The sequence below is a fragment of the Symphodus melops genome, assembly GCF_947650265.1.
Source record: "Symphodus melops genome assembly, chromosome: 10".
NCBI lineage: Eukaryota > Metazoa > Chordata > Actinopteri > Labriformes > Labridae > Symphodus > Symphodus melops.
The window spans coordinates 10665989-10692931 of NC_136700.1; the positions used below are offsets into that span (position 1 = coordinate 10665989).

General features: G+C 38.3%; 1 protein-coding gene across 1 annotated transcript; it reads right to left on the reverse strand.

Annotated features, from left to right (window-relative positions):
- Positions 1-15828: 15828 nt before the first annotated feature.
- On the reverse strand, positions 15829-23385 carry ankk1 (ankyrin repeat and kinase domain containing 1; the record flags this gene model as incomplete). Its single annotated transcript, XM_079354725.1, is given in 10 exon segments — positions 15829-17432; positions 18437-18677; positions 19163-19196; positions 20572-20693; positions 21389-21544; positions 21842-21891; positions 22402-22553; positions 22673-22955; positions 23067-23337; positions 23340-23385. Coding segments are annotated over 10 exon segments (2388 nt in total). The 3' UTR covers positions 15829-16399.
- Between the last annotated feature and the right edge of the window lie 3558 nt (positions 23386-26943).

The following is a 26943-nucleotide window of genomic DNA, read 5'->3' on the forward strand; positions in this document are numbered from 1 at the left end:
TTTGTCGGTCTTAATTTACAATGTGTTTGTTGGTCACAATAATAGTTTGTGAAATGATTTTTACAGATTACGAAATGCCCCTTAAAATAACATTTGCTTCATGTATTTAGAATACAAGAAGCCTTTGTTTAGTAGTTTATTTTTCATCATGTACTGGGTTATCAGAGTGACTTATGTGTTTATTAATCGTCTTTGGAATGACAATTCTACCTTTAGTTAGGTCATGATTTTTTGAAGTCGTTTTAAAAGTTACGTCTGTGTTGGCTTCCAATACTGCCTACTCGTTCTGCTTTTAATACACAGAAACAATACCAGAACCAATTAGGCCCGAAAAATCAGCTATGGTACAGTATGGGGTAAAATGGCAATTATTATTTTTTTCAGACAAAAGCAATCTAGCATTGCAACATTTTCTGGATAAAAACAACATCTGTATCACAGAGAGCAAACATACAGGGTAAGAACCCGCAGCAGCAGCAGCAGCAACAACAACAACAACAACAACAACAACAACATGATAAAGACGTTCTTGTAATGCTGTTTATAATCAGTGACTCTAACCCTGGTGCAAAAGGTAACAGAAAGAAAAGTTCTTGCCCCTCAAAGCAATTTATCACTCCTGACTGAGGGTAGTCTCAGGAAATGTTCAGTTCACCTGTCGTTGTTTTGAAGCGAAATAAGGTAACTTGTTTATCAATGATGAATGGATGTGGCAGGACCTAGAATCCTTTGTGCATGTGTATCTTTCAGCCTATGTGTGTGTTGCTGTACATGATTATCAGAGTGTAAAAACAGAATTTCCCCCTGTGAATATATATTTTGTTTCAATGAAAAGCACATCCTGGTTCACATTCAAATGTCCTATATTTGTTGGACCCCAACAACATCCTGATGCGTAATTTCTTGCTTTTTTGCGTAATCATGTCTTTCTAACATGCTATGAGCTCGGCAGTATTCTGTACAATCGCCACCAAGTGTCATTGACTTCATTAAAATTTGTTGTTCGACCTAGCTAAAAATTTCAACGACCATACTTAACCAAATAGGAGGCAGAGGAGGGCCCTTGTAGTTTTTATTCCAAGGATACGTGCTAACATGCATATAAGGGAAGAACATGAGTCTGCAGTGTTATTAGTTTTCATGCTAAGCTAACTGTGGACTGTGATCAATCTGAATGGTACAGATATTAAAATGACATTGATTATCTTAGCCAATAAAAAAAGTGTAATTCCAACAATTCCTTGGAAAAAGAATTTGATTTCAGATTGCATTGAAAAATATCGATTTTGTAATACCAAGCACTCAATAGCAGCTACTTTTCCTTCACTGGTGTTCTGTAATACTTGCCATTAAAAATGTACAGGCAATGAAAGATGTTGTTCATTCCTAATTGCTACATAGACTTTTCCATCCTCATTTAATTTTGTTCTCCTCCTTTTGGACCAAAGTAGCATCAGGAAAAAGATTGTGTTTTATCAGTTTAGAGTCCCCCTAGGCAGCAGCTGAATGATGTGATATACCTGGTGACTGAGCTTTATGGACTTCCACTGATTCCTACGACATTTAGATCCTATTTGCCCCAAGCAAACACTATTAAAGCAAAGACTTTCGGGAAGAGCCCGGACATATTTTTTTTTTTTAGGGTTAGGGTTTTTTTTTTTTTTCCATGACAAGGGAAAAACTGTTATTTATTTAACACAGCCAATACCATCTGAGTGGCGTCATACTGTATATAACTAGTATAGATGCTCCAAAAGGGACAGCAGGTACTGTCTTTAATATTTATCTGTAAAAAGCACATTATGTTGTGGAATACAGTCAGATCCTATTCTCTCATCCTGGTTTATAAGTCTGTTTTCCTGGCACACATCCTTGTGGACTCTCTGCTATTTATGGATCTCCTATAGACCTGCATGACATGTGTATGTATGATATTCCCATTATAAAATCCCCAGGGGGAGTTCCCCATACCGACATACAAGACCAGCACCAATCATGTTTGACAAGTACTGTGTGCTGGCATCCCTCCTATCTATGTAATAGCTACTGAATCATTTTAATTAGCAGCTGCTTTTGTTAAAAATTGTGCAAGTTTTTTCATTCATTCGTCAGTTACCCTTAATCAATCAAATGGTGCATTCTTGACGATAGTTTAATTTTTAAAGACTAATTGTGCTCTATTTTTTTTTTACGTTTGATGCTTTGGATAATCTTGTGAATGAATACCCTTGGAATACTTTTTGGATTTTGAATTATAAACAAGTGGCTGTCATTGAAAATGATCTGAGTGTTGAATAAAAGATTTGTTCACAAGATATTTGATAACAGAATTGCATAAGAAAAGGGGGAATTAGGCGCTGTGTAGTGTTTAGTTGAATGTGAAAATCACAGATGTAGATAAGGACCACACATTTACTAGCATGTTAAGTGGTTATCCTCCACAATGCTAATGCAGTCTTTTTGCACGCATTCATTCATGTGTACTCAGTCTATTAACAGCTGTGGTTTTGATCCCTCTTTCATCACGGGTGCTGCGAGGTGGCTCTGTGTGTCTGATTAAATTTCTGATTACACCAGGGGAGCTCTCTGAACGCTGTCCAGCACTCCCTACTACACCGTCACTCCTCCTGATCTCCCCAGGCCATCAATTCAAGCAACACTGATATACTGAAACCCTGATCTGCAAAACAGGAAGCCTCTCTGAGACCAACACACCCTCTCTAGTCCTCCTCAATCTTTTAATATGGCATCTGAAATGACACATGACAAAGCCATGGCACTCATCTGTGATTTATGATTTTGCAGAGCAAATTGTTGAGTCTGCAGCAAGGTACATCAAAGATGACATCAATAACAGAATAACCGAAAGGTAACCTTGGAAGTTGGTTGTTAATGACAGGAGACGCTAAAGCATCAAACTCAGGGTCTGTGAAGAAAGACTTCTTTTTCTTTCCCTCATCCACCTATACCCTCCAGTGGGTGCTTTACACCATCACCCCTGCACTGTCATTGGTGATACAGAGCATGCTGACAGGCGTGTCCAAAAATAGTCGCAGATCGTGGGGAATGAGAGTTCCGATGCAAAAGCACTTCCTGAAGGACACTCTTAATTAATTGAGTAATGATAGACTCTCTCAATATTTTAAATCTTCTCATCGCCAAGGAAAGGGTGACTTCTTCTGGACAATCAACCAGCAGCATTTTACTCTCTTTGTCAGCCCTGAAGGGACTGGCTTGAAGTGAGAGAAGTATTAGTACCCTCTGGAGAGTTGCTACCCACAAAAGTCAAGGAGTTGCAAACTTTTTTGTTTGCTTAGGAGACTCAAAGGTGAAAGACACGTCATTCTCACTTGCTTTTTGAGAAGTCATTCTGTCATATCTGGGTTTTGAAAAGGAAGTTTAGTTAATAGCATCAATATGTTTTTTCGTCCATAAAGTTTGCAAATTACTGAGAATTTCTCATCATAATGATAGAAGGAGTACATACCTATGTGGTAAATTGCACTAACTTTAAGTGTTTTTGGCTTCAGTTACTTGTGTATGCTTAGTGCTGGTCATTAGTTCATTCTGCTGGAGAATTGCTGTTAATCTCAAGTGTTCAGACTTTTTAGACCATGTTGCCAAAGAAATGTACAAACATAACAACAAATTCATAACAACAATCATTTCATCAAGTGATATACATGCCAAAACAGCAGATAGCATTTTAAATATGCAACCTTGATGAATTAGCTTGCAGGCTAAAGCTGTTAGCAGCCTCAAAAAACTCAGATTTCTTTTTATGCGGTGGATGTTTCTCATCACTCTACACTTGAACAAATAATGCTTTCTGTCAACCAGTTTCATCATTTATTCATTGTCAGTTATTGACTGAATAATATGTAGACTCAAGCAAAGTAGCCGAACAATCTCCTTGATTTTGTCACTTTTTGTTTGTTGTGTCTTCTTTATTTTCTTTTACATTAGATGCTCTGAGAAAGTGAGCCAACGTGGAGCCTGTATAAATGAGTAAACTTGATTCTGAGCAATATGTTCACCATTGACCAGAGCAATTATATTTTATCTTTATCTTCTGCTGTTTAATTGAGTTGTTGATGGCATTTTACAGTAGATCAAATTATTAAAGGGATACTAAGTAACCGTAATGTCTCTCAAAACTGTAAGTCAATGAGGAATGACTCACTATCAATGTGGAGTAAGATTGATTCGCAGTTATTAGACAAATTATTATACAATGATTAATGAATGTACAGTCTGCTCCTTAGAAACTAATCATCATCCTCTGTAATAATTTGAGATGTGATGATTATGGATTCACCATTATTTCCCTAACTGAATAATCATTAGCTACTCTATAAGAATTAATTAAAAGCTACTGGTTTTCTTACCTCATTAGAAAATATATCATTGATTCTTCATTGTTCCATGAAAGACACTCACAATGATTTTACTCTTATTATAACAACTAACCAAAATATCATGGAGCTAACCTCAATCTTTTTTTTGTTTTCTTACTCTGGCAAGCCTTGTGTGAGAATGTCTTTTTGCATGCAATAATTGCACCAAGAATTTGCATCTAAGTCAAACATTACTGTGGGGTTGCTGGTGGACAAGTGGTTAGTTTGTATGTCCTTTGTACAGAGGCTGTAATCCTCGATGTAAGGTTCTCCCACATGTCATTTCCCACTGTCTCTCCGATTTCCCTGTCCGCTGCCCTGTCTGTCCAATAAAGGACATGATGATCTGCGTTTAAAGAGGAGAAGTGTACATACACACTCAAAACTTAAAGGGATGCCTGTATAACACAATATGTGTAAGCATCTTCATTAATGTTAGTAAGTATTAAATGAAATGAGATAAAATATTTAGTGAAAGTATGCTGCTACTAGTGAAGCATTCAGTGTAGCTGCCCCCACAATTGCCAAAAGCTGTGGGACATTTGAAGAAAGCCCTTTTGAACACAGCCCTGCCCTCTTATCTTCCATGTGGCTCCAGTGAAGCATTCACAGCATTCTCTTATCATGACCTGTTAATATTATTGCATTTTTTCCAGTACCTGCCAACAGCCTCAGCACCTCTCCACCATGTCAGAAATTATTAAATGATTGCAATGAAAGGGTTAAATGTTATAATGGTGAAAGGGAGGAATTTTCTCCGTCTTTTCTTCCTTCTCCTTCTTCTTCTCTTAGGTATAAACACACACACATTTGCACTTATTCTGCTGGAGTTATGCCTATAACACAGTGTAAAGGGATTAAAGGGATTAAAGAATAGAGCATGACAGGGTTATTCTTTTAAAGAATGTCAGTCAATCTTGAGAAATACTTTTTTTATCTAGGATGGTGAATAATTGTTTTATGATTAATAGAAAAATTAGATATTAAGAATTATTCGGGATAATTAAAGGAGTAGAAAAACACAACTGGGATGCTAAATGAAAAAAGGCTTAAATTACACTAAAAGGTTGGAGACAACTACATAAAGGCTCTAACAGACTACAGAGGCACTACTCAAAGAAACTACTTCAAAGTCTATGTGTCTTGCCCCAGAAGAGGCGAGGCTCTTTACACACCTTAGCTCAGGGGGCCCATTGTCTTATAATCCTCCTTTATGAAAACTACAAACTGATTCATGCTTTTATCTGGAGTTGCATAAAAGGCTTGCATGTGGAATGGTGCGTCAAAACAAGTGTTAATTATGATGTTCTTTATTCATCTGTATTCACACCGCACCTTCAGAAGACAGGAATGCTAATAATGAAGTCATTAGGGAGGAAGCACGCCTTTTTTCATAGCGAACCAGCAAATTAGTTAGACAGTGAGGGCGAGTGAAAAGTGTCACACAAGAAAACAGTAAATCTCCAAAAAGTGTAAGCTGTTTTATAATTATGTTTGCCTGGCTGAGAAATAGTAAAATAAGAAAAAAGTTGAGCAATGACTATCATCACTTCCGTTAGATATCCTTCCCATCTAGTTTCTTTTGTGATTATATCGGCAGTAAGATGTAATGTTAAAAGCAAATGACTGAAATTAGGCTCAGTGAGCAGAGCCTTTAAACTCAGCTCCCTCTTCTTCCCACAACTGTCTAAATCAAGTGATTCCACCTGACTCCTCTCTGCTTTAGTGCTGGTCTGTTGAGATAGGTCAGAGTCATTTGTAATCATTTTTCCCCCCGGGCAGAGTATCAATCTCAATCTTAGCACAATCTAACAAATCAGGGGCCGGGGATTGGTGTAGGAGCAGGAGTATGTGTTGTTAATTGTGCTGGGAGTCAAAGTGACAGATTGGAGAGCTCTCTTGGTAAGGATTGTCATAATCACATTCTTGGTGAGATGAGTCCTTCCTCTCTTGCTCTTCCTCTCTCTTCTTCTTCTTCCTTCTCTGTCTTAACTCGAGCTTGTTTAATGTCCTCTTTTGCACTACAGTCCCAGCAGCCCCTTCCTCTATTTAGTCCTCTCTGCAATCAGAGATAGGAGTGTTGAGTGTTGCACCTGACCCAAACATTGGTTTTGTGTGTGATTGTGTGTATATGTGCATGTGTGTGCTTGTGTGTGAGAGTGTGATTCATGCTTGCGTGTGTGTGTTCAGCACAGTTCACAGTATATGAGCTAGCTATTTCAATGTACCATTAAATAGACAGTAAATCTGTCCTGTGGGATGCATTGATGCTTCTTCTAAAATAACTGTTGACTGTACAATTCAATAGCATCGCATTTATGAATGAATCACACATTTCGAAAAAATCTTTCCAACCTAAGTATTGAGAGGATTTTGAATTAAACACTAAATTTGCCAAATCAGCAAAGGCAATTAAATATCCTACAGGCATTGTGAATATCCAACATATCAATTCAATCCATCTGAAAGTTTAAGATCACGTAGGTGACGGAGCAGGTTGACATCAATTCAACAGATTCAGACAAGCTTAACTGAAATATGCAAACCCTTAGACAACTCAGCTGGTTGAATTACACTGACTCAACACATTATTGATTATGTTAAGGGGGTTTCATAAAATATACAACTGAAAGAATGATTTAGTCCCAAAAATGTAAACGGACTGTGGAGAAGGATTTTGTAAAACTGAAATTGTTTTGCATAATGGCTGCCCATTTCAACACTTCCCTCCGGCGCATAATTTGAAGAGATAATGTATCATGTCTACGTCACGTGTTTTTGATTCTCTGATCACAGCATACAGCAGTAAACAATCAGATTCTGCATTAAAAAAAAACAGCGTTTTTTTAAACCATCAGCAGATTTTTTTGAAGGAAGGGAGGAAATATCAGCTTTACCGGTTCTAAACATCCTTTGGGCTGATGCTTGTCATCCCAGTATCTTGTGCCTTCACTCTATTGTCAGCTAGTCACTACAGAGACCAAATCAACGTCTCTGCAGCTGAGGCTTCACAGATACTGCCTGACAGTCATAAAAAGAGAGTAATTCATCTAGATATAACGGACAACTATGTGTGAAAGTGACAATCTAATGGCAGTCTGAGAACAGAAGAGTTGCCAATTATTACCAAATGATTCAGTAATTCTCTTGAGATGAACCTCATTTTATCATCCAAAATATGGAATGTTCAATCATGCATTTTCATCTACCCTGACAGTACATACAAAAGGTTATTTTATTTTATTTTAGGTTTTAGACCTTTCCAATAGTGTAAGACCCCTATGCCTTAATCTACACTTATTGAATGTATTGATCATTTTCTCTTCTTGATCCTGTTTTGACAGCTGGTGTGGAGACGTCTGGAAGGGTTAAAGCCTCTCTTTGATTCATATTTTAGACCTTGCTGCAAAGAAAATCGGTAGGAATTTCAGTAGTGCTTTCTAATTTAGATATGGCACTATTTTATTGGTACTTTTGAACATGTAGCGATTTGGTGGATTTCAGATGGAGGCAATAAGGGAGGCTACAGCAAAGAAAAGCCATCCTGTGCCACTGGTGGTTTAGTTTCAGAGTCCATTCAGGTAACTTTTTTTTCCCAGCCCAAACAATTCTGCTCCATACATGAAACCAAAACAACTCTGTAACAGTGTTGTCACTAATGTGATATTTCTTAAAGGCTTAAAAACAAACAGAACAGACATTTTCAATTTCACAATCCCAGCTGTAAAACTGTGAGGTGAACTGAAGCTACTGAAAGCAATAGAAATGCTGCAGAATTGTCATGTATTGCTGTTGAAAAAGCGTAACTGTGTGAAAACATAGTTAATAAATTACACATTCTGACAAATACTGTAACACATAACATTATGGTGTGGTCTATTGTTTATCTATTGTCTATTATCAACAATGCAGCAGGCGTTATGCCCTTCCTGTATGTTTTTATTCATTTCTGAAATGGTCTGTTTTTTTTTACCAGAAAAGTAGGCTGTTTTAAAGCACCCCACCACAGCCATTTTGAACGCTCCTCTGTTTGCATGGCTAACAGCAAACCAACAGGTGCTTCAGCAATGGAAGCTGGCAAGCAAATATTACTGATTCTACCAGACGTAAAAAAAGAGAAGAGCTGGCTTAACCCTGAAGTTTCTGTGTGGCAACCGGTGCCTTGGCTCGGGGGGATAAGTGGCAGTTCTCTCCATTGATTTAAATTTGAACTGCAGAGTTACATATTGCTCCTTTAAAATGCTTAATAAGGCAAAATACTATGTATAATTAAGAGCATGTGCATTTGAGTGACAGGTGAGTGCCATTAGCTGTATAGGTGTCAAATTATCATATTTGAGTCATACCCTCTCATCCGAATCAAATCATATCTGACTTTTGGAAGAAAAAAAACAAAAACAAAAAAAAAACGATCAGTTCAGCTGTCTGAAGGGACGGCTTGAGAAGGTACCTGCTTGGGTGTATTGAATAAAACCTATGGCATTTATTTAAGGACTAAATTTATATTTTTCAGGAACACTATTTTAATCTGAATCCTCGTCTAAACTCAATCAGGCAGTGTCATCATATATATTTTAAACACTCTCCTGTCTCATGCAGTGAAGTAATGTATGTGCTGCTGTTTGACAATCCTGCGTGCCATTCCTGACTTGCTCTCAATAATGCATATAGTAAGTGACAGCGGAGCCCGTTAAGAATGACAGGAAGTGTGCAGCAGCATTAACTGATGGATTGAGGTGACTTGTTCTAAAGGAAGGAGAGGCTTGAGATGAAAACAATTCTCATTCATCTGTAGAGGTTGGACCTAATCTTTGCTGAAGCATGAAGGACGAGAGGTGAAGGCAGGAGGAAATGAAACAGATACATATCTGAGTAGTGTTTATTTCACTCTTAGTTCTGTCCACCTGGCAACTGGTCTAAGGAGAGAAGAGTTGTAAAGTTCTGATACTGTGTTGTCCAACGCATCTAGAAGCAATTTGTCTTTTTTGACATTAATCTGCAGAATGTAAGTTGTAAAGAGTTTGGTTGGTAACAATGCTTGAATGCCCTATATGACTTTCCTCTTTTTCTGCATCTATTGAAAGGACAACATACTCTGACATACTCTGACATACTCTGACATACTCCAACTAACTCCCACATGCCCCCCTGAGGGCTGGTCAACTCAGTTTGGCTATCAATGAAGTCTGACCTTGTTCTTTGATCATTTTATCTATTCATTTTTATTATTTGTTAATTGACAGATTATCCATAATCCTAAAGAGTCACAGATTATCCATAATTTTAAAGAGTCACAGATTATCCATAATCTTAAGGAGTCAGAGAACACAGGCTACTTCGTATTTGCATAATAAGACCATTGTTTATTGTTTTTCTCTTTTTGGAAGACAACTCATGTGATTGTTAGCGGTGCCATTTACAGTGGGGCAAAAAAAGTATTTAGTCAGCCAGCGATTGTCAAGTTCACTTACTAAAAATGATGACAGAGGTCTGTATTTTTTATCATAGGTACACTTAGACTGTGAGAGACAGAATGTGAAAAAAAAATCCAGGAAATCACATTGTAATTTATTTGTTAATTATAGTGGAAAATAAGTATTTGGTCAATCACAAAAGTTCAACTCAATACTTTGTAATATAACCTTTGTTGGCAATGACAGAGGTCAAATGTTTATTGTAGGTCTTCACCAGGTTTGCACACACTGTAGATGGTATTTTGGTCCATTCCTCCATGCAGATCTCCTCTAGAGCAGTGATGTTTTGGGGCTGTCGCCTGGCGACACAGACTTTCAACTCCATCCACAGTGATGGAGGTTGAGGTCTGGAGACTGGTTTGGCCACTCCAGGACTTTCAATGCTTCTTACGGAGCCACTCTTTCGTTGCCTGGGCAGTGTGTTTGGGATCATTGTCATGCTGGAAGACCAGCCATGTGTCATCTTCAATGCTCTGACTGATGGAAGGAGGTTTTGGCTCAAAATGTCATGGCCCCATTCATTCTTTCCTTAACAGGGATCAAAGCATGATGTCCACATGCTTCACAGTGGGGATGGTGTTCTAGGGCTGCAACTCAGCATTCTTCTTCCTCCAAACACGAGTTGAGTTTGTACCAAAAAGTTCTATCTTGGTTTCATCTGACCACATGACATTCTCCCAATCCTCTTCTGGATCATCCATATGCTCTCTGGCAAACTTCAGACGGACCTTGACATGTACTGGCTTAAGCAGGGGAACACGTTTGGCACTGCAGGATTTGATTCCCTGTCGGCGTAGTGTGTTACTGATGGTAACCTTTGTTACTTTGGTCCCAGCTCTCTGCAGGCCATTCACCAGGTCCCCCCGTGTAGTTCTGGGATTTTTGCTCACCGTTCTCATGATCATTTTGACCCCACGAGATGAGATCTTGTACATCTTCCATTTTCTCATAATTGCTCCCACAGTTGATTGTTTTCACATCAAGCTGCTTGCATATTGTAGATTCACTCTTCCCAGCCTGGTGCAGGTCTACAATTTTGTTTCTGATGTCCTTCGACAGCTCTTTGGTCTTGGCCATGGTGCTGTTTGGAGTCTGACTGTTTGAGGCTGTGAACAGGTGTCTTTTATACAGGTAACTAATTGAAACAGATGCCATTAATACAGGTAACGAGTGGAGGACAGAAGAGCTTCTTAAAGAAGAAGTTACAGGTCTGTGAGGCCCAGAGATCTGGCTTGTTTGTCGGTGACCAAATAATTATTTTCCATCATAACTAACAAATAAATTCTTAAAAAATCCTAAAATGTGATTTCCAGGATTTTTTTTTCACATTCTGTCTCTCACAGTTGAAGTGTACCTATGATGAAAAATACAGACCACTGTCATCATTTCAAGTTGGAGAACTTGCACAATCGCTGGCTGACTAAATACTTTTTTGCCCCACTGTACATGTAAGCCTATGGAATCTGATACATCTTATGTCGATTTACAAGAAAATATATTGGCCAATGTAGTAAAAAAAAAAAAAAAAAAAATGTAGGCGGCAGTTACTCAGTGTAAATGGACTTCCCAGTGTGGACCTAAGTATTGAAATTGGTCTGGCTTCTGGAGATGTGTCACCTCACTTCCCCAAAACTGTAGTAGAGCAAGGCAAGCCACCTGACTGAAAACTCTCCATTAAACTGTAGGTCCTGTATGTGTATGAGTGTCTTTTAGACCTACGTGTGTGAGTAGCATGTCTCCCAGTAACAGTATGAACCCAAATTTCCCCACAGGGATTAATAAAGTATATCAAAGAAAATAAATGAAGGTAAGGCAAACTTTCTTTTGTAATACAATTATAGAAAAATTGAAGCATTAACTTTCAAGCCTACAGCTCATCAGAATTGTCTCACAGGCTATTATTTAAGTTGCAGTATCTGAGGGCTAAAGGCCAAATAGCAATAAAGAGAGTACAATCTATTTACCTGTACATTTTATTTATTTTATCTCTGTAACCTTTTTTTTATAGCCTATCCATTAAACTTGATGACAGCCTCTGAAATAGCCAACACACATGCATTACAGTACAGTACAATGCTGTGCTATAAAAGCACACATCCAGTCTCCCTGACTAGTACAAAATCACACATTATACACAAGTACCAAACAAATAAACATTTGCTACTTTACTGTAAATGACTTCTACTGTTATCAGTTGATTTAAAGCCTCGAAATACTGCTTCTTTGTTAATGGAATGCCAGCCCAACAACTTTATTGTAACGAAATAATGCTGAAAATTTGTATTGCTATTATTTGCATCACAAATAATTTTTGATCATGAAATGAAGGAGACAAAAGCGGAATGCGTGCCTCTTATGGAAACGTGTTAATATAATGGACCTAAATTAAATTATTTTCTGGGTGAAAGATTAAAAAATAAAGAACAGAAAGAGAAACATGATGCATTATATCATGCAGTCTTCTCAAGTGTGAAAGGCTGCTAACTATGCACAGTGTACTATAGGGTCATCAAAGTTGGGGGTTGGGGGTGTTTCTGCTCTGTGCAAGGGAGATACAGTAGGAGTTAGATCAGCCATTAATCATTTTAGTGGAACATGACAACACAAGGAAAGGGAGCTGAGAGGAAGAGAATACAATGGGGAAAACAAGGCCATTCAATTACAATAGTTCACCAGCTTTGAGGATATATTCAGCAGTATAGGAATAGATTTTATATTAAAATACCCAAGATGATAATTAAAAAATTAAGAATAATGTTACTAAATCAATGTGTGTTGTTTCCTATTCAACATGTTCATATAATGATAAAGATATTTGTGGGGCTTACTGAAGCTACTTCACTCCACCAGAATTGAGGTTCACTGAAGTAAAAAAAAACAAAAAAAAAACAGAGTGAGAGGTCACAACGAGATGACAGGAGCAAAAAAAAAAACTTTTCCATCGCATCATTCTAGAAAAAAATGTAGCCCTTCAGAGACGTAAAAGATCACTCAATCAGTTACTGTGGAAGGACCTAAGATGTCTAATGCCTTTAAATGCTCGGTCCTGCTGAGGCGGCACACCTAAATCAAATGGCGCAGCTGCATCAGTCATGATTGAAGCTGCTTAACACCACAGGGCACAGCTCAGTGGTGAGTTTAACCCTGCCTGTTAAGAGGAGCTCTGCAGAGAATGTGTAATGGCTTTCCTCTGAGCAGATAAATATATCGATACAGTAAGTAGCCAGATTACAAGCCTTCATTAAGACAAGCGCTGTGTTTGTCAGACGGAGCTGTCAAACTGTGCCTCCAAGGCAAGAAACAACATTCAAAATATCAGTGGCACCCTTGGTAAATAAAGTCTAATCAATTGAAAAAAGTAACTGAAATAGGCTAAACAATTTCTAATGGTTTTAAACTGTCTATATAGAGAGGATCTATTTGTGTAAATTTAAAACACTATTATCAGTGCAAATTCACCCAAATGACTTTTACAGTAAAGCCTTTAAAACCTTTTAATCAACCAACACTTTTATTATATGTAGGTGGAAATACAGAAAGGCAAGTTGTGCTCTGTTATCACTTGAAGCACTTTATCCAAAGCAATTAGGAGGTAAATTCCCATTTTCTGATTCATTTAAATTCAATTAAACAATTTGGGATTATTGCATTGTTTAACACATAAGAGAAGAAAGACTTAGGTTAATATCTTCAAGATGTTTCCTCAAGGTGTTGGAGGCTACATTAAATACATTTATCATAAAAAAATGTACGTACTTTGGCTTCTCATATTACAGAAAAAGCAGCCTATCTCTGTTCCTGTGCTTCCTTACCTCTTGGTGTTTGTGTTGCAACCTACTAGCATGACATTATCTTCTTCCTGCTTATGTCCCTATTAGAAAATGAAATTAGTTTAGAGGCCTGCAAACCCAATTACTTGCCAATAGAAAGTATCCAATGTGTCACAGTGTGTAAAAAGGTTGGGGCAGCACCATTGATTTGGGTGGGTCGAATTCGAGGTTGCAGGAAAAACTGGGAATCATTTTTCAGTGAGCAGCTTTAGAACAGTAGTTAGAGACAAAGACTGGTTTCCTCTGAATGCAAGGAGGACAAAAATGCCATTAGACAGGTAAGACAGGTAAGAGTTTCAGATTGCATAATTTACATATTAATCAATCCTACAGTTCTGTTGAGTTCCATCAGAGAATAAACCTTCATAGAGACAAATAAGGTGGTGAACAAACACATCCGGAATGACCTACACAAACACAACGCGTGTGTCGTTGCCATCTGTTCGACTCATCAGACTGTTTGGATAACAATCACACAGATGTGGTTTGTTTCACCTTTGAAGACATTGAAGGCATCATCAATTTTAAATGGAAGTTGCTGCATTACAAAGGACTTTTTCCAACTATGAATCATCCATCAATCTGAAATAATCAGTCCTCTCAGGAGAGCTTTTCTTGTGTTATGTCAAAGCTGCCTTCAAATCTTGCAGGAAAAATGAAAGTGAACACATAGTCAGCAGATACTGTACTGTCAGGCTTTTGATTAAAAAATGCAAGAGATAATAAATCACATTTTTGCCTATGTGTATCAATATAAATCCAAAGTCAGTGTAGCTTCCTGATAGCTGTATAATATGACTTTAAAAAAAAACGTCAATTGAACAGAACTTTTATAGAAAAAAAGAAGGGCAAAGAATGAAACCTGACAGAAAAAAACATTGCTATGATGATTTAGATATCAATTAACACCTTTGAAAGCATCTTCTCAAGGTTTTGTCTTGGGCTTTTATTGTGAAGTAGCCTATAGCATACATCTATCTCAGTTTGAGTAGAGGTTGTTGTATTTGAACAGTTTAAGCCACTAGATTGCTGTTTGGACTTAACCCTCCCACTCGCACGGGGGCACACACACACACACACACACACACACACACACACACACACACACACACACACACACACACACACACACACACACACACACACACACACACACACACACACACACACACACACACACACACACACACACACACATGCATGCTAACACGTGTATATTTTACTAAGAGGGGAGTGTCGGTCCACACTATCCAAGTGTGGACTTGTCTTTCTGGTCATTTTAAAAATACAAAAAAATTTATACCACATTTACTTGTGATGTTTTTAACCATATAATACTAAATGTTTTATTTATTTATTAAGAAGTTGCCAAAAGGGCACACACACAAACACATGCACACACACCTACACCTACACATACACAGTAACACATACAAACACTTTTTCTATTGCATAAACAACTCCACCAGAACTAATGGAGGATGTATAGATGGTTCAGTCTTCTCATGGGGCCAAAATGGTAAACATGGGCACACGTCAGCAGACAGCCCATATAATACTCAGGGTCGAACAGGAAAAAAAAAATCAGAATAAAATTACCAGTTTAAAAAGAAAACAAGAAGAAAACTAAACTCACAGTCTAAGTCAACTGTAATTTCATGCAGCTCAACCCCCTCCTCTCCATCACACTCAGTCTCTTGTGGTTCCAGGGAGAAGCTGTGAATTTGCAGGTCAATACAGCCCTTAATCCATGCATTTCTTTTGGATTTAATAAGGTGTCACTGTGCTAAATGAGTAGTGCATGCATGAGCTGGGCAGCATTTCCCTCAGTCTGCAGAGAAGGTCTGATTATCAGAGTTTGCCTCATCATAAAGAACGCATGTATTTATGGCCTCCAGAGTTCAATAGATGAATGAAATGAAATTTTAATTTTCAGGCATGATATAAATGCCAGTAAAAGTGATCCACTAGGTCTATATCTTCTTCCATATTTTCACTAGTTTATAAGACACATAACTACATCATAAAGTCTAACAGGTTTAATCAAATGGATGCTTCAGTCAGTCATAAGAAGAGCATTATTTTATTTTCATTTTCATCACTACGTGGCAGCAGCTTTTATTCCAGAAGAGTACACAGAAGGTACACATGCAGGAAAAGTGATTCACAGATGAGAATTGATTTGTGTTTCGTCCTTATATGGTACTTCACCTTATTGTGACCCTTGCATTAAATCCCTTTGATTTTCCCCTCTAATGTCCCTGTAGGATTTTATAGACGTTTGTGTCTTTACTTATTCAATGGCAGCCTGATTTCCAGTTATAACCTTATTAAATCTTATGTGGTACATCTGGGTGAACCTAACGCAAAGGTATTATGTACAGATTATTATTAATGAAAATTATTATTTAATCATGTAATGATTAATTGTGAAATGAAACAAGGTTAAATGAAATAGATGTATCAAAAGTTTGTTTTTGATGGGAAGAAGTTGTATTTGTGCCTTTTCTGTAATTATGTGTTTACTAATGAGATAAAATGTGATAAATCATCCTTTCTAATACTGGTTAAGTATTTTGTGTAATCTCTAATTTCTGCTTTTCACAGCTTAATGAAATAGCCACACAACAAAGTACGATAACATTCCTGCTGTGTTTACAAATATTAACTATTGTATTTCACAGTTCTTCTATCAGCCCTACGTCTCCAGTAGCTTCACTATGTCCCATTTCTCACACCTTTGAGCCACCATCAGAGCTGTGGATCCAGATGAGTCCAGCAAAGTCCTGTCTGCTCCGTTCAGCAGCAGAGCCTTTACGATAGGTGAGCAGCCGTGCTGGGCAGCCAGGTGTAGTGGCGAAGATTTCCCTGAATTTAATGCATTCACATCTGCATGATAGGATATTAAGTGGAGGACACTTGGGAAACTGACTTTGTTACATGCTTTGTGTAATGGCGTCCATCCATCACAGTCCTCTGACACGTTGGGATCAGCATTGGCTGCCAGGAGCCTTGCCACTACTTCGGACTCACTCTGGTGGCAGGCCAGGTGGAGTGGGGTCCATCCATTTTCACCTCTGGCATTCACGCAAGCCCCCTGACTCTCCAGCTGAACCACTGTGGCCTCATGCCCCCTCAGGGCCGCCAGGTGCATGGGGGTCCAGCTTTGCAGCGTCCGGGAGTCTGGGCTGGCCTTGTTTGACAACAGCTGCCTACATATGCCCGTGTGACCCTTCATAGCAGCCAAGTGGAGCGGAGTGAATCCTCTGCTGTCTGCAGTGTCAGTATTCATGCCACTCTTCAGTAACTGTCTGACTATTCTGTTCTGGCCTTCATCGGCAGCTAAGTGAAGAGCAGTGGACAGAGAGCAGTCTGTAGCATTGGGATCTGCTCCCTGAGAGAGGAGGAGCTTGGTGATACTCAGATGCCCGTAGGCGGAGGCAAGGTGGAGAGACGTCTTACCTTGTGCTTCCCGTTCATTAACTGCTTCCTCTGACAGCCGTGAAAGCAGCAGGCGCACCACTGTTTCATGGCCGTTCTGGCAGGCCAGGTGGAGGGGCATCCAACCAGCTTTTTCCCGGGCATCTGCGGCAGCTCCTTTGTCCAAGAGGAGGCGAACCGTTCTGTCATCGCCATTCTGAGCAGCAAAATGGAGCGCAGTCCACAGGTCTTCATCTCCAAGGTCTGTGGCTGCGCCATGGTCCACCAACAAAGCGATGATGTCATGAAGCCTGGAGAGAAGATGTTTTATTTAAATGAATTACAATATGACTGGCTTTTTCTTCCCAGCAAGGTCATCAAGCTAACAGCAGAGTACTAAAACTGTGCTAGTCAAGGACTACAGAAATGAAGAAAGGCAAAGCCTACTCATTGCTTATTTGGATGTTACATATGTCATTCTGTGTCAATGTGTCGCTAATTACAGCACGCTAACATCAGCCTGTTAACAAAACAATGCAGGCCACAGACAATAGCAGCTCGAGGACAAGGACAAGTTTGTCCACTACATGCACTAAATGCTGCTTAATCATGGTGCATTCCATTTGATAACTCCTTTGTGTGAATGCGAGGGTTGTTGCCAAATGGAAGTTTGTTTTGGGTTCATTTCACTAGTGCTCAAGGGTGACACCGACTGGATCAAAAAGGGGCTCAGTCTTCCTTTAAGATTTTGTTCTGCTTCTATCTGATTCATTTATGATACTCCCTGCACAGTCATGCAATAGGCAGCAGAGAGAAGCTTTTTCACTGCGACCAAATTCATGTGTTGTATACACAGCTCTATATAACTATAGAATATGATGGGCTGGGCAGAGACCATATCTTACTATGCATATTTTGTCTCACTCGCTGATAATCACTGTGCGTCTTTCCTGCTTCACATTAGTTTTGTATTTGGCAGTTTGTTGTAAAATGAAGTGTTCAATGTGTATAACTGCTGTAAGTACCAATTACATATTTCATATATTAATGCAAAGAAATCATGCAGCATCAGTGTATCGACTCACTTTTCTCATAACTCCAAGTCTTTCTAGCTTCTTGTGCTCCTGCTCCCTTTTCATAGTCAACTATGAGAGGGGTATCAAGATCCCATCTCAGCGGCAAATGAATGTATTTGATTGTAGAAAATCTTAGTGACCTCTCAAGTGCAGACATTATAAAAAATAGCTACTAGTATTCAGTAGATAATTTTTTGTCTCTTGTAAAAAACAAGTTCTGAATATTTCTTTCTACAAACCTTTGCAGAACGGCAACAATAAGAGGAGTGTAACCTCTTGTTGTAGTGCAGTTGACTTCCCCACCCAGACTCAGCACATGTTCCACACTCTCCACGTCCCCACTGGCCACCGTATAGTGGAGAAGGTTCTTATCTTCAGAAAACTGTGCATATACGTGCTCTCTTCTCACAGACTGTCTGAAACTACTAAAGTCCTGTTTGAAGAGCAGGGAGATAATTCTGTCTTCGGAGTGTAAGTCATCTGTGAAACAAAAGCAAAGCGTGTTATATAAGAAAAGGACTGCAGGAATGGTTATCATAGTGTGTCGGAGGAATTTATAAAGCAGAGTCTACCCATTTTATTGTGTAGTTCTGTGCAGTGTTTAATTTGCTGGGGGCTTAGAAAATATCAGCTGTTGGTGTAACTTGTACACACTCATTAAAACATTAAGAAATGTATCAATGTATTGTAATTTTTAGGGGGGGCTGCATGCACAGGATCAGTAACATTATTGTGAACAGATCAAAAATGCATAGAACATTTAAAAGAAAAAAAGGGGCCAACATGTGTGCATCAATGTTTATTTTGTTCTCTGTTCTGCTGATATGTGATATATTTCCTTTTCAGTACAAAAGGAAATATTAAAAGTGTGACAGCACTGTAAATAGCACTTTTTAAATGTCAGCCCTCCAGGCTTTGTACCGCAATGAACATGATTGTCGGTCTTTTTCTACCCTTGTGTTTACCTGAGGGAAGGTCAGGCAGCTCAGGCAAGGAAGTCTGAAAGTGAAAAGAAAGAGAGGAAATGCGACAAATGTTGTTTATTAGCCGTGACATAAAAGCATCACAAGTGGTTATCAATATGTGAGCATGGTTTCTTCAGGATGAAAATGACGAAACCGTTTGACAGCTATATAATTAGACTGGAAACAAGCTAAGACAGACTGTTTAAAAAACAAAAGGATACATGGAGAGACTGGTTCAAGTAAAGCCAAAATACATTTTAAGCTTTCTAGCTGATGGCAGCAATATAGGTCTTATACCCTACCTCCCTGATGTAAACATATAGAACACATGGAATACTTTCAAATTAAAATACACCTCAAATACATTTTTCGAAAGCCCACATGATGTTGTTATTGTAATTTATTGTGATGCTGATTTATGTCCAATTGTTAATTTTCTGAGCCCTTCCGTTTTACTATGTTATTTGATGCAAAAAAAATAAATTATGTCACCATGCAGCACAAAATGTCAGCACCCATAGTTGGGGTATTTTGGCTTCATTTTTGTACAGCCGCGAGCTTTGGAGACTCTTCATTTTTGTTTATACACAGTCAGTGAATATAGAGAACCCTGAAAACCTCCTGACCTAGTTTAGCCACACATGCAGTGGGAGGATAGCCCTGTTTGACTGGAGGGGAGGCAGGGGGTCTCCTATAAGGCAAGGCCAGATGTTAAAAGAAAAATATGTTTTTTTCCAAGTGTGGCAGAAGAGGTTCAAATTGTAATACGATTCTTAAGGTGGCCTGAAAACATTTCTAAAAATGATTGATTCAGTTTAATGTCTTTTTTTCTTACATGTGCATATACAGTCATTTTTATGTAAGTTTCTATATTTTTCTGCTACCCCTAAGCAGTACCACACTACCATTTCACAATGCTGCTAGCGGGAAATGATTCGTTTTTGTAGTGTAAACTAGAGCCTCCCACAAGCCTATCTCCTGTTATTAAGCACTAAAGGGGAAACTTTTCTTTGGCTTCAAAGGAATGTAAATGGTGTAATAAAAATGGAAATTATACAAATCAAAATGACTTGGAGAGAGCATTTCATAATCCCAGAAACATGAGAAAATGGCCTCTGCCATGCTTAAGAAAATATGATAACAAAATATATGTTGTATAATAATAAACTGTTCAGACGTAAGCTCTCACATTCTAACTAAAATCATTATCTACACAGGCATCATAAGCACTGCAGCACTCGTAAAAATCAATTGAAAGGCTAAATTAATTTTAACATAGATGAAACACAGGGTTTAACAGGCCTTGTGTTATGAACAATGCTTTCCCCTCACTTATAACACATGAGAACCGTTCATTAAACCCAAGGACGAGATAGAAACATTAAATCAGAGTATGAAGCAGGTCTTACTTTATGTACTGGTGAAAGCAGCCATGGATAATTTGATTTGAGTCTGCCGTCACTGTTTGACATTGTGATTGGTCCTGGGATCTTCAGGACTTCACTCAGAGCCTCTGTTCTCCTCACAGTGTCTGCAAACAAAGCAGCAGTCAGGAAACACACTGTTCTAAATGTACTTTATCACACAAATGTTGTCTTCCACTCTCACCACTGTAAAACCCATAATCCTGTGATAGCTGTAGCGCTTTCGAAAATGAATGGAGTAAATGGAGTAACTGCTGTTGAATAATCATGCATAAGCATGCCAATCATTTTTATTAAGATGACCTCTCAAGGAATGAGTGCCTGCCTCAACAAAAGGACCCTCTTGTGTTATTATAATACAGATATTCTGTGCTACATGCAAGACAATGTGTTCTTTTTTAACTTCATGTTCCTTAGATGTCACAAACTTCTGTTTTCGTGAAGTTTTATAGAGAATGCAGATTAATTGAGCAACAAGCACCAAACAGATGTCAAGGCAGCATATTAAAGTGTTTCTACATAATTAGATGGGTCACTTTTCCATTTTAGTGTGTGAGAGTCTTAATGTTGAACATTTTTATGTGTTTTATGTTCGAAACACATTTTTCCCCAAGGGCTTTAAACTCAAGCATATTTGATTAACTGATAACATGCCTTTGTTACACTGTATTGGTTTTTTTGTTTGTTTTTTTAAGAGATGGGAAGGAGGGATTGAGGTAATTAAACACAACACGAGATGCACAATTTCTTTGTTTCTGTCACAGTTGAAGTAGATTTTGGTCCATGAGTTTGATTTGCATACCAGAGAACTGCGGCCTCTTCTTGTGGTCATGGTCCCAACACTTTGTCATGATGTGGATCATCTGATCACACTCAGGCGGCCTCTCTTCAGGCACCTGCTCCACAGAGGGTCTCTTACCATCTGACACCTGTAAGAGCACAGTGGTCACACTGCACCCTGCGACAAGAAAAAGAATGTCAGACATATCAGGTTCGACATCTGGTGGACTCATGCAGCAGACACCAGACGAATAGGGCAGGTTCTGCTTCTTCTTTTTGTGCAAAGTTTTTGAATATTTTATCAGAGGACCACAAGGGTGAAATATGTTGAGCATTCTGTTTCTAACAACATTCTTCAGCACAACATGTTCTATGTTATTTATGTGTCAGGAACAGTGTGTATTTCACTCTGTGTCTTATTCCGACAGGGATTAAGGGTTAATAAGGATGCTTTTGAAATAAATTAAATTCCTACCAGTATACGGTTTCTTCTGAGTCAGAATCTCCCAAATCACAATTCCAAAGCTGTGGATTAAAATGGATAGAGGCAACTCAGTTTTCATGTTTTACTATTGCATATCCTAAATTAAAGGGATTCTTCACCCATTTACATGAAGCTTTGTATCATTAGAAACATGGTAGTAGTGTTGAATGGTCGTGAATCCAGCCCTCATTTTGCCCTGAGACGAGAAAAATGTGTTTTTCTTTGCTTGAAAGTTTTCTTCATGTGATGCAAAAAGCGTCATATTGCATCACATGACGAAAACTTCCAGGCAAAGAAAAACACATTTTTCTCGTCTCAGGGCAAAATGAGGGTTGGATTCACGACTTTAAAGTGTTGAATATAAAAAATTATGCAAGAGAGTATCAGCCATGGGTGTTATAGAATATACTACAGGGATATGTGATTGTTAATAATACAATATATAGTAGAGACCAAGGTTTAACTGTGTGAACTGTGGATATAACACTGAACCAGAAAGAAACAGCAGTGAGTATAATGGTGTTATTTCAGAAATGCCCTTGGTAAGTCACCTGTAAACATCAAATGCAGTTCCTGGAGGATCAGGGATCTGAGTGAAGGTCTCTGGAGGAATGTAACTTATATTTCCTCTCGCTGTCAGATTCTCCATGAACAACCTCTTGCTCATGCCCTCTTCCCAGTGAATTAAACCAAAATCCGAAATCTTAATAGAAAAAAAAGAGAATTTCAGAGTTGTGCAAGATTTGCATTTTTACTCTCCAGAGCACAAAAATATCAACAGACCTCATAATCATGTACGATCTCCCTCTGGGTTTCACTGACCTTGACATGCAGATGATCATCCAGGAGGATGTTGGACGTCTTAAGATTTAGGTGGAGGAGTGGAGGTTCCATGCTGTGGAGGAAATTCATGCCCATAGAGGTCTCATGAATTATCTGGAACTTCTTTGGCCACATCAAGGTGTGACTGGCCAGGAGATTGTTCAGCGATCCATTACTCATGTAATCCATCACTAAGGCTGTTGCTTCATGGCAAAGTCCGTAGATAGGCAGGATGTACTTGAATTTTACTTTGGCAATGTTGGATGCCTCCTCTATTATTCTCCTGCGATGAAAAGAATAATGGTCATTGAGTCTGTGTTTCCTTGCCCATAGCAAAAAGATATTCATTTTAGGATGTCAACAAGAAATATTATATATATATTGTAATTCCTACCTGTACAGGTTGTTTGCACACAATTTTGTGTCGAAGCTTTTCAAGGCACAATGAAGCCGCCAAAGTTTGAGTTTGACAATATACACCTGACCAAATCTGTTTTCTGCCACTTTAATCCAGTCTGCCTCAAAGTCGTCCTTCTCAAAGTTCCTGAACTTCCCGGGGGATCCATCAAGGCAATCCATGAGTCTGACACAAGCCCCCTCAACACACTGAATGATTAATCCGGCACATAAAGAGGGTTTATCCTCCAGATCAGCATCGATCAGTGGCACAACAGGAGCTTGTGTCTCATGCAGGGAGAGAGAAAGTAGAACATGGTTACACATTCAAATCAGTTGCAGCTGACTGTTTCAAAGGCCTGTTCAGTCACATTCATACTTGGATACGCAGTAGATTTGTGGGAGGAGCTAAGACGCAGAACTGGTTTGCACTGCAATGCAGCAAAGCCTGTTTTTATACTGCTGACTAAGTTTTCAGTCTTTCAGACTTGCTGTTGAATTCTTATCTAACGATACTGAGACTGACCTACATCCATCTGCAGAGAAACCAAGCAATCCTTAGTTTTATAGATCCAGCACCAACATAGAATCATTTATGATGGTTTGTTTAAAAGAAAGGGCCACTGAAATATGGCTAACTATACAGTTAGAGGACTGCCTAATGAACCATTCACTTCTATCAAACTACACTTTAACAAGGCACTTAACCTCCAGCAGCTTCTATGTGATGGCTCAGTAGCCTGCAGTTTTACAATATGGTTGTTCTCATTGCATCTGGGTGTGTATAGATAGAGTATATGAATCAGTGTGTGTGTGTGTGTTGTTCAGTCCAAGCCCTCCCATACAGATTGCTTTATTCACATGAAAAGAAATGACAAATGAAATACTTGTGATACCAATGAATATATAATGTTTTCTTTTCTGCAACAATATAATGCTCTGTTTTGAATTTAACAACCAACAAATGGTTAGCTTAGATTAGCAAAGAATAACAAAATTCTCCTACCAGCACTTGTAGCTCTGTAAAGTTGTACTTGGCTGGATGTGTCGGGTAATTAAATTTCTTAGCAGTGGCCATATAGCTTCCTGGGGTCTTGTCATGCTCAGCACAAAAAACATGAATTCATGATAAAAGTTTATGTCCTATTTAATTTAAAATGCCGCACTGACTTCAACCTCAATAGACAAATAGATTGATAGCACTTTTGGCTCTAAATATAAAACTAGAGCTCGCAGATTTCCAGAGACATCTGGAAACATGTGGAAGACCAGCCCAATAGGAACAGTCCACTTTCAAGAAAATATGTGAAAATAAAAGAAAATAATTTCATTTAAAGGCTTATGCTTAGTCATTTATAAAGCAGTCTTGATTTCTAAACACACTCCAAACAAAAAACAAGGAGCGTAAATGAGCTCAATAGAATTCTCATATTAAGATATGAAAGCTAACAGATAGTAAGCTAAGCTTGGATATCTGATGAAAAAAGATATAACCTGGTCTTCCAAAGGTTATATAATCCCCCTTAGCACTCATAAAGCTATAGAAAGGCACTTTTGAAGGTCTTATGTGTATAATAATGTAAAACACTGATTAGCTGAATTCATGAGAAAGGCTTCAGTCCAACAATATAAAACCAATTTGTCTTCTGCCTTGTCTTTAATAGGAAGCATACGATGAGCTGAAGAAACTTTTATTGTTAAGTTGTACTTTAAACTTTAAAATATCTATTCAGCAGGGTCCTTTGAAATTGGCATTGTTGTCCACTAATAAATATAAATAACTAGTATTCTGAGATATAACATGTTTATAATCTTTGTTTTGCTCAGCTTCAGCGGCTGAATAAAGAATTAGTTAACACTGAATTTAAATGAAACCAGCAGCAGTTTTTTAACCCATTCACAGTTTGTATGCCAAACTATGCTGACCAATTCACTGTCTTTGTCGTTAATGTATACCACATAAGTAATTTAAAGTGGTACTGACTCCTTATATAAACAATCTACTCTTAATAAAGTCAACAGAATGTGAAGGTACTCATTTAGTGTTAGTCTTAACAGTTTTAAGCAGGTGGATCTTTTCAGCAGTTTTATTTCTGTAATTATTAATAAAATGTATCTGTTTGTGAATTTAATTGTATTCCTGCTGGTTTCTCCGTGATTGTTGGTGATATTAAATTAATTCAGAGAAAAGTAATTTTAATAAAGATTTCCAAGCCAATTGGCAAATACATTTATTATTCATTTCTTATTTTTCTGTTATCAGTCAGCTTTGATTCGAGGACAGTATAAGCATTTGTCTTTTAGCCTCAGTGTACCATACAAATGTTAAATATGGACTTTAATTCTTCACTTCAAGGATTTATTCTGTAAAAGAAAATTAAAGATTTCAATTCAGAGCATACACAAACCTGAGCGTAATCTCTTTCATCTTAATTACTTTCAGCCACAGTGGCGCAGTGGTTGTCTGTGTTCCCTTTAAAACAGGAGGACACGGAGTAAACAAAGTGAGATTAAAAAATGTTTCAATTTGTTTTTGGAGGATTATAGTCTTCTACAGACATCAAGAAGGGTGATAATTCAATTGCATTAAACTCTATGTTTGTATGTATGTTTGCTAAGGCTGTTATCACATAAAGTCATAATCTTCTTGTAAGACATTTACAGTATCTCTCTGTAAATAGGTTCAAAGTTGTGAGCTAACTTGAAATGTCTTCACCAAAACATTTATCACTTTCTACCTTGACTTCCTGTTAGACCTTGGAGTTGTGGATTGTATCTTTCTGCATCATTAAAGCAGGATATTCTTTGTGAGAACAACTTTAAACTCCCTGGTTTACGAGATATAATTTGGGTAAACAGAGGCTCATCAAAAAGACGTGGGAACAAAGCAAAGACGTCCTCTGCCACCTTCCTTTTGTTCACACCTGCTGTTCTGTTTTATAGGCTCGTCAGTTATATTTTACTACCTCTCAACCCCTTTACCGCCTAATTTATCTAGGGACATGAGGTGTTTTGCTTCCGTGTTAAAAAAATGTAGATAAAAATACACAAACACATCTTTATAAATGGTTCCTGTGGTAAGCCAATCTAAGCATTGCCAGTTAATACGCATATGTTGGCCATCTCCTTCGGGTTTCCTCCTTCCTTACAGATAGCACAATTAGATTCAATTTGGTTTCTGCTGAGTGCATGACACAAATCTTAACGAGAAGCTCACAATTGTGGGCTAATCTCACCGGGGAAGCTCTAAACATGTCTGTCTTCCTCTAGCTGTCATTAACTGTACATTTTAATGTGTTTCATTCTATAATGTATGCCTCCTGAGAGAGCATATAGGCTATTCTCAATATTGTCTCTCCTTCTTCTTCTTCTTCTTCTTTGCGCCGAGGTGCTTCTTTGTTAAGGCTTTCCTTTCTGCTTCTTTCAAATCTGCTGGCTCACCCTGTGGGGATGTGGCAGAGAGACGCTGCACCTCTTTGGGGTTTGAATTAAGAGGTGCATATTTCTGTGTTGTCATTACCAGGCCACAGCCGTTATCAAATATCGAGCAGCACACAAATAAATTGAGCATTTTACAGCTTGTCATTATGTGTTTAGATGATGGATAAAAAAATACATGAGCAATATAATCAATATTAAATCAGTGTCACAGTTTTGAACAATTCTCGAGCCAGCATTGCATTAAAACCTGCTATTGCTGTTAAATCACATGGACTCTGCTAAGGCAACAAACTCCTCAAAACACAATGTTCTCCTAAGCACTTTAACCCTTTAACAGCCTCCCTCAGTGCTGAGGAGCGAAGAGATGAATTTAACGTTCTCTGACAGCCAAAGCTTTATGCTTCACTAACTCAAACAGTTATTTACGACAGGCT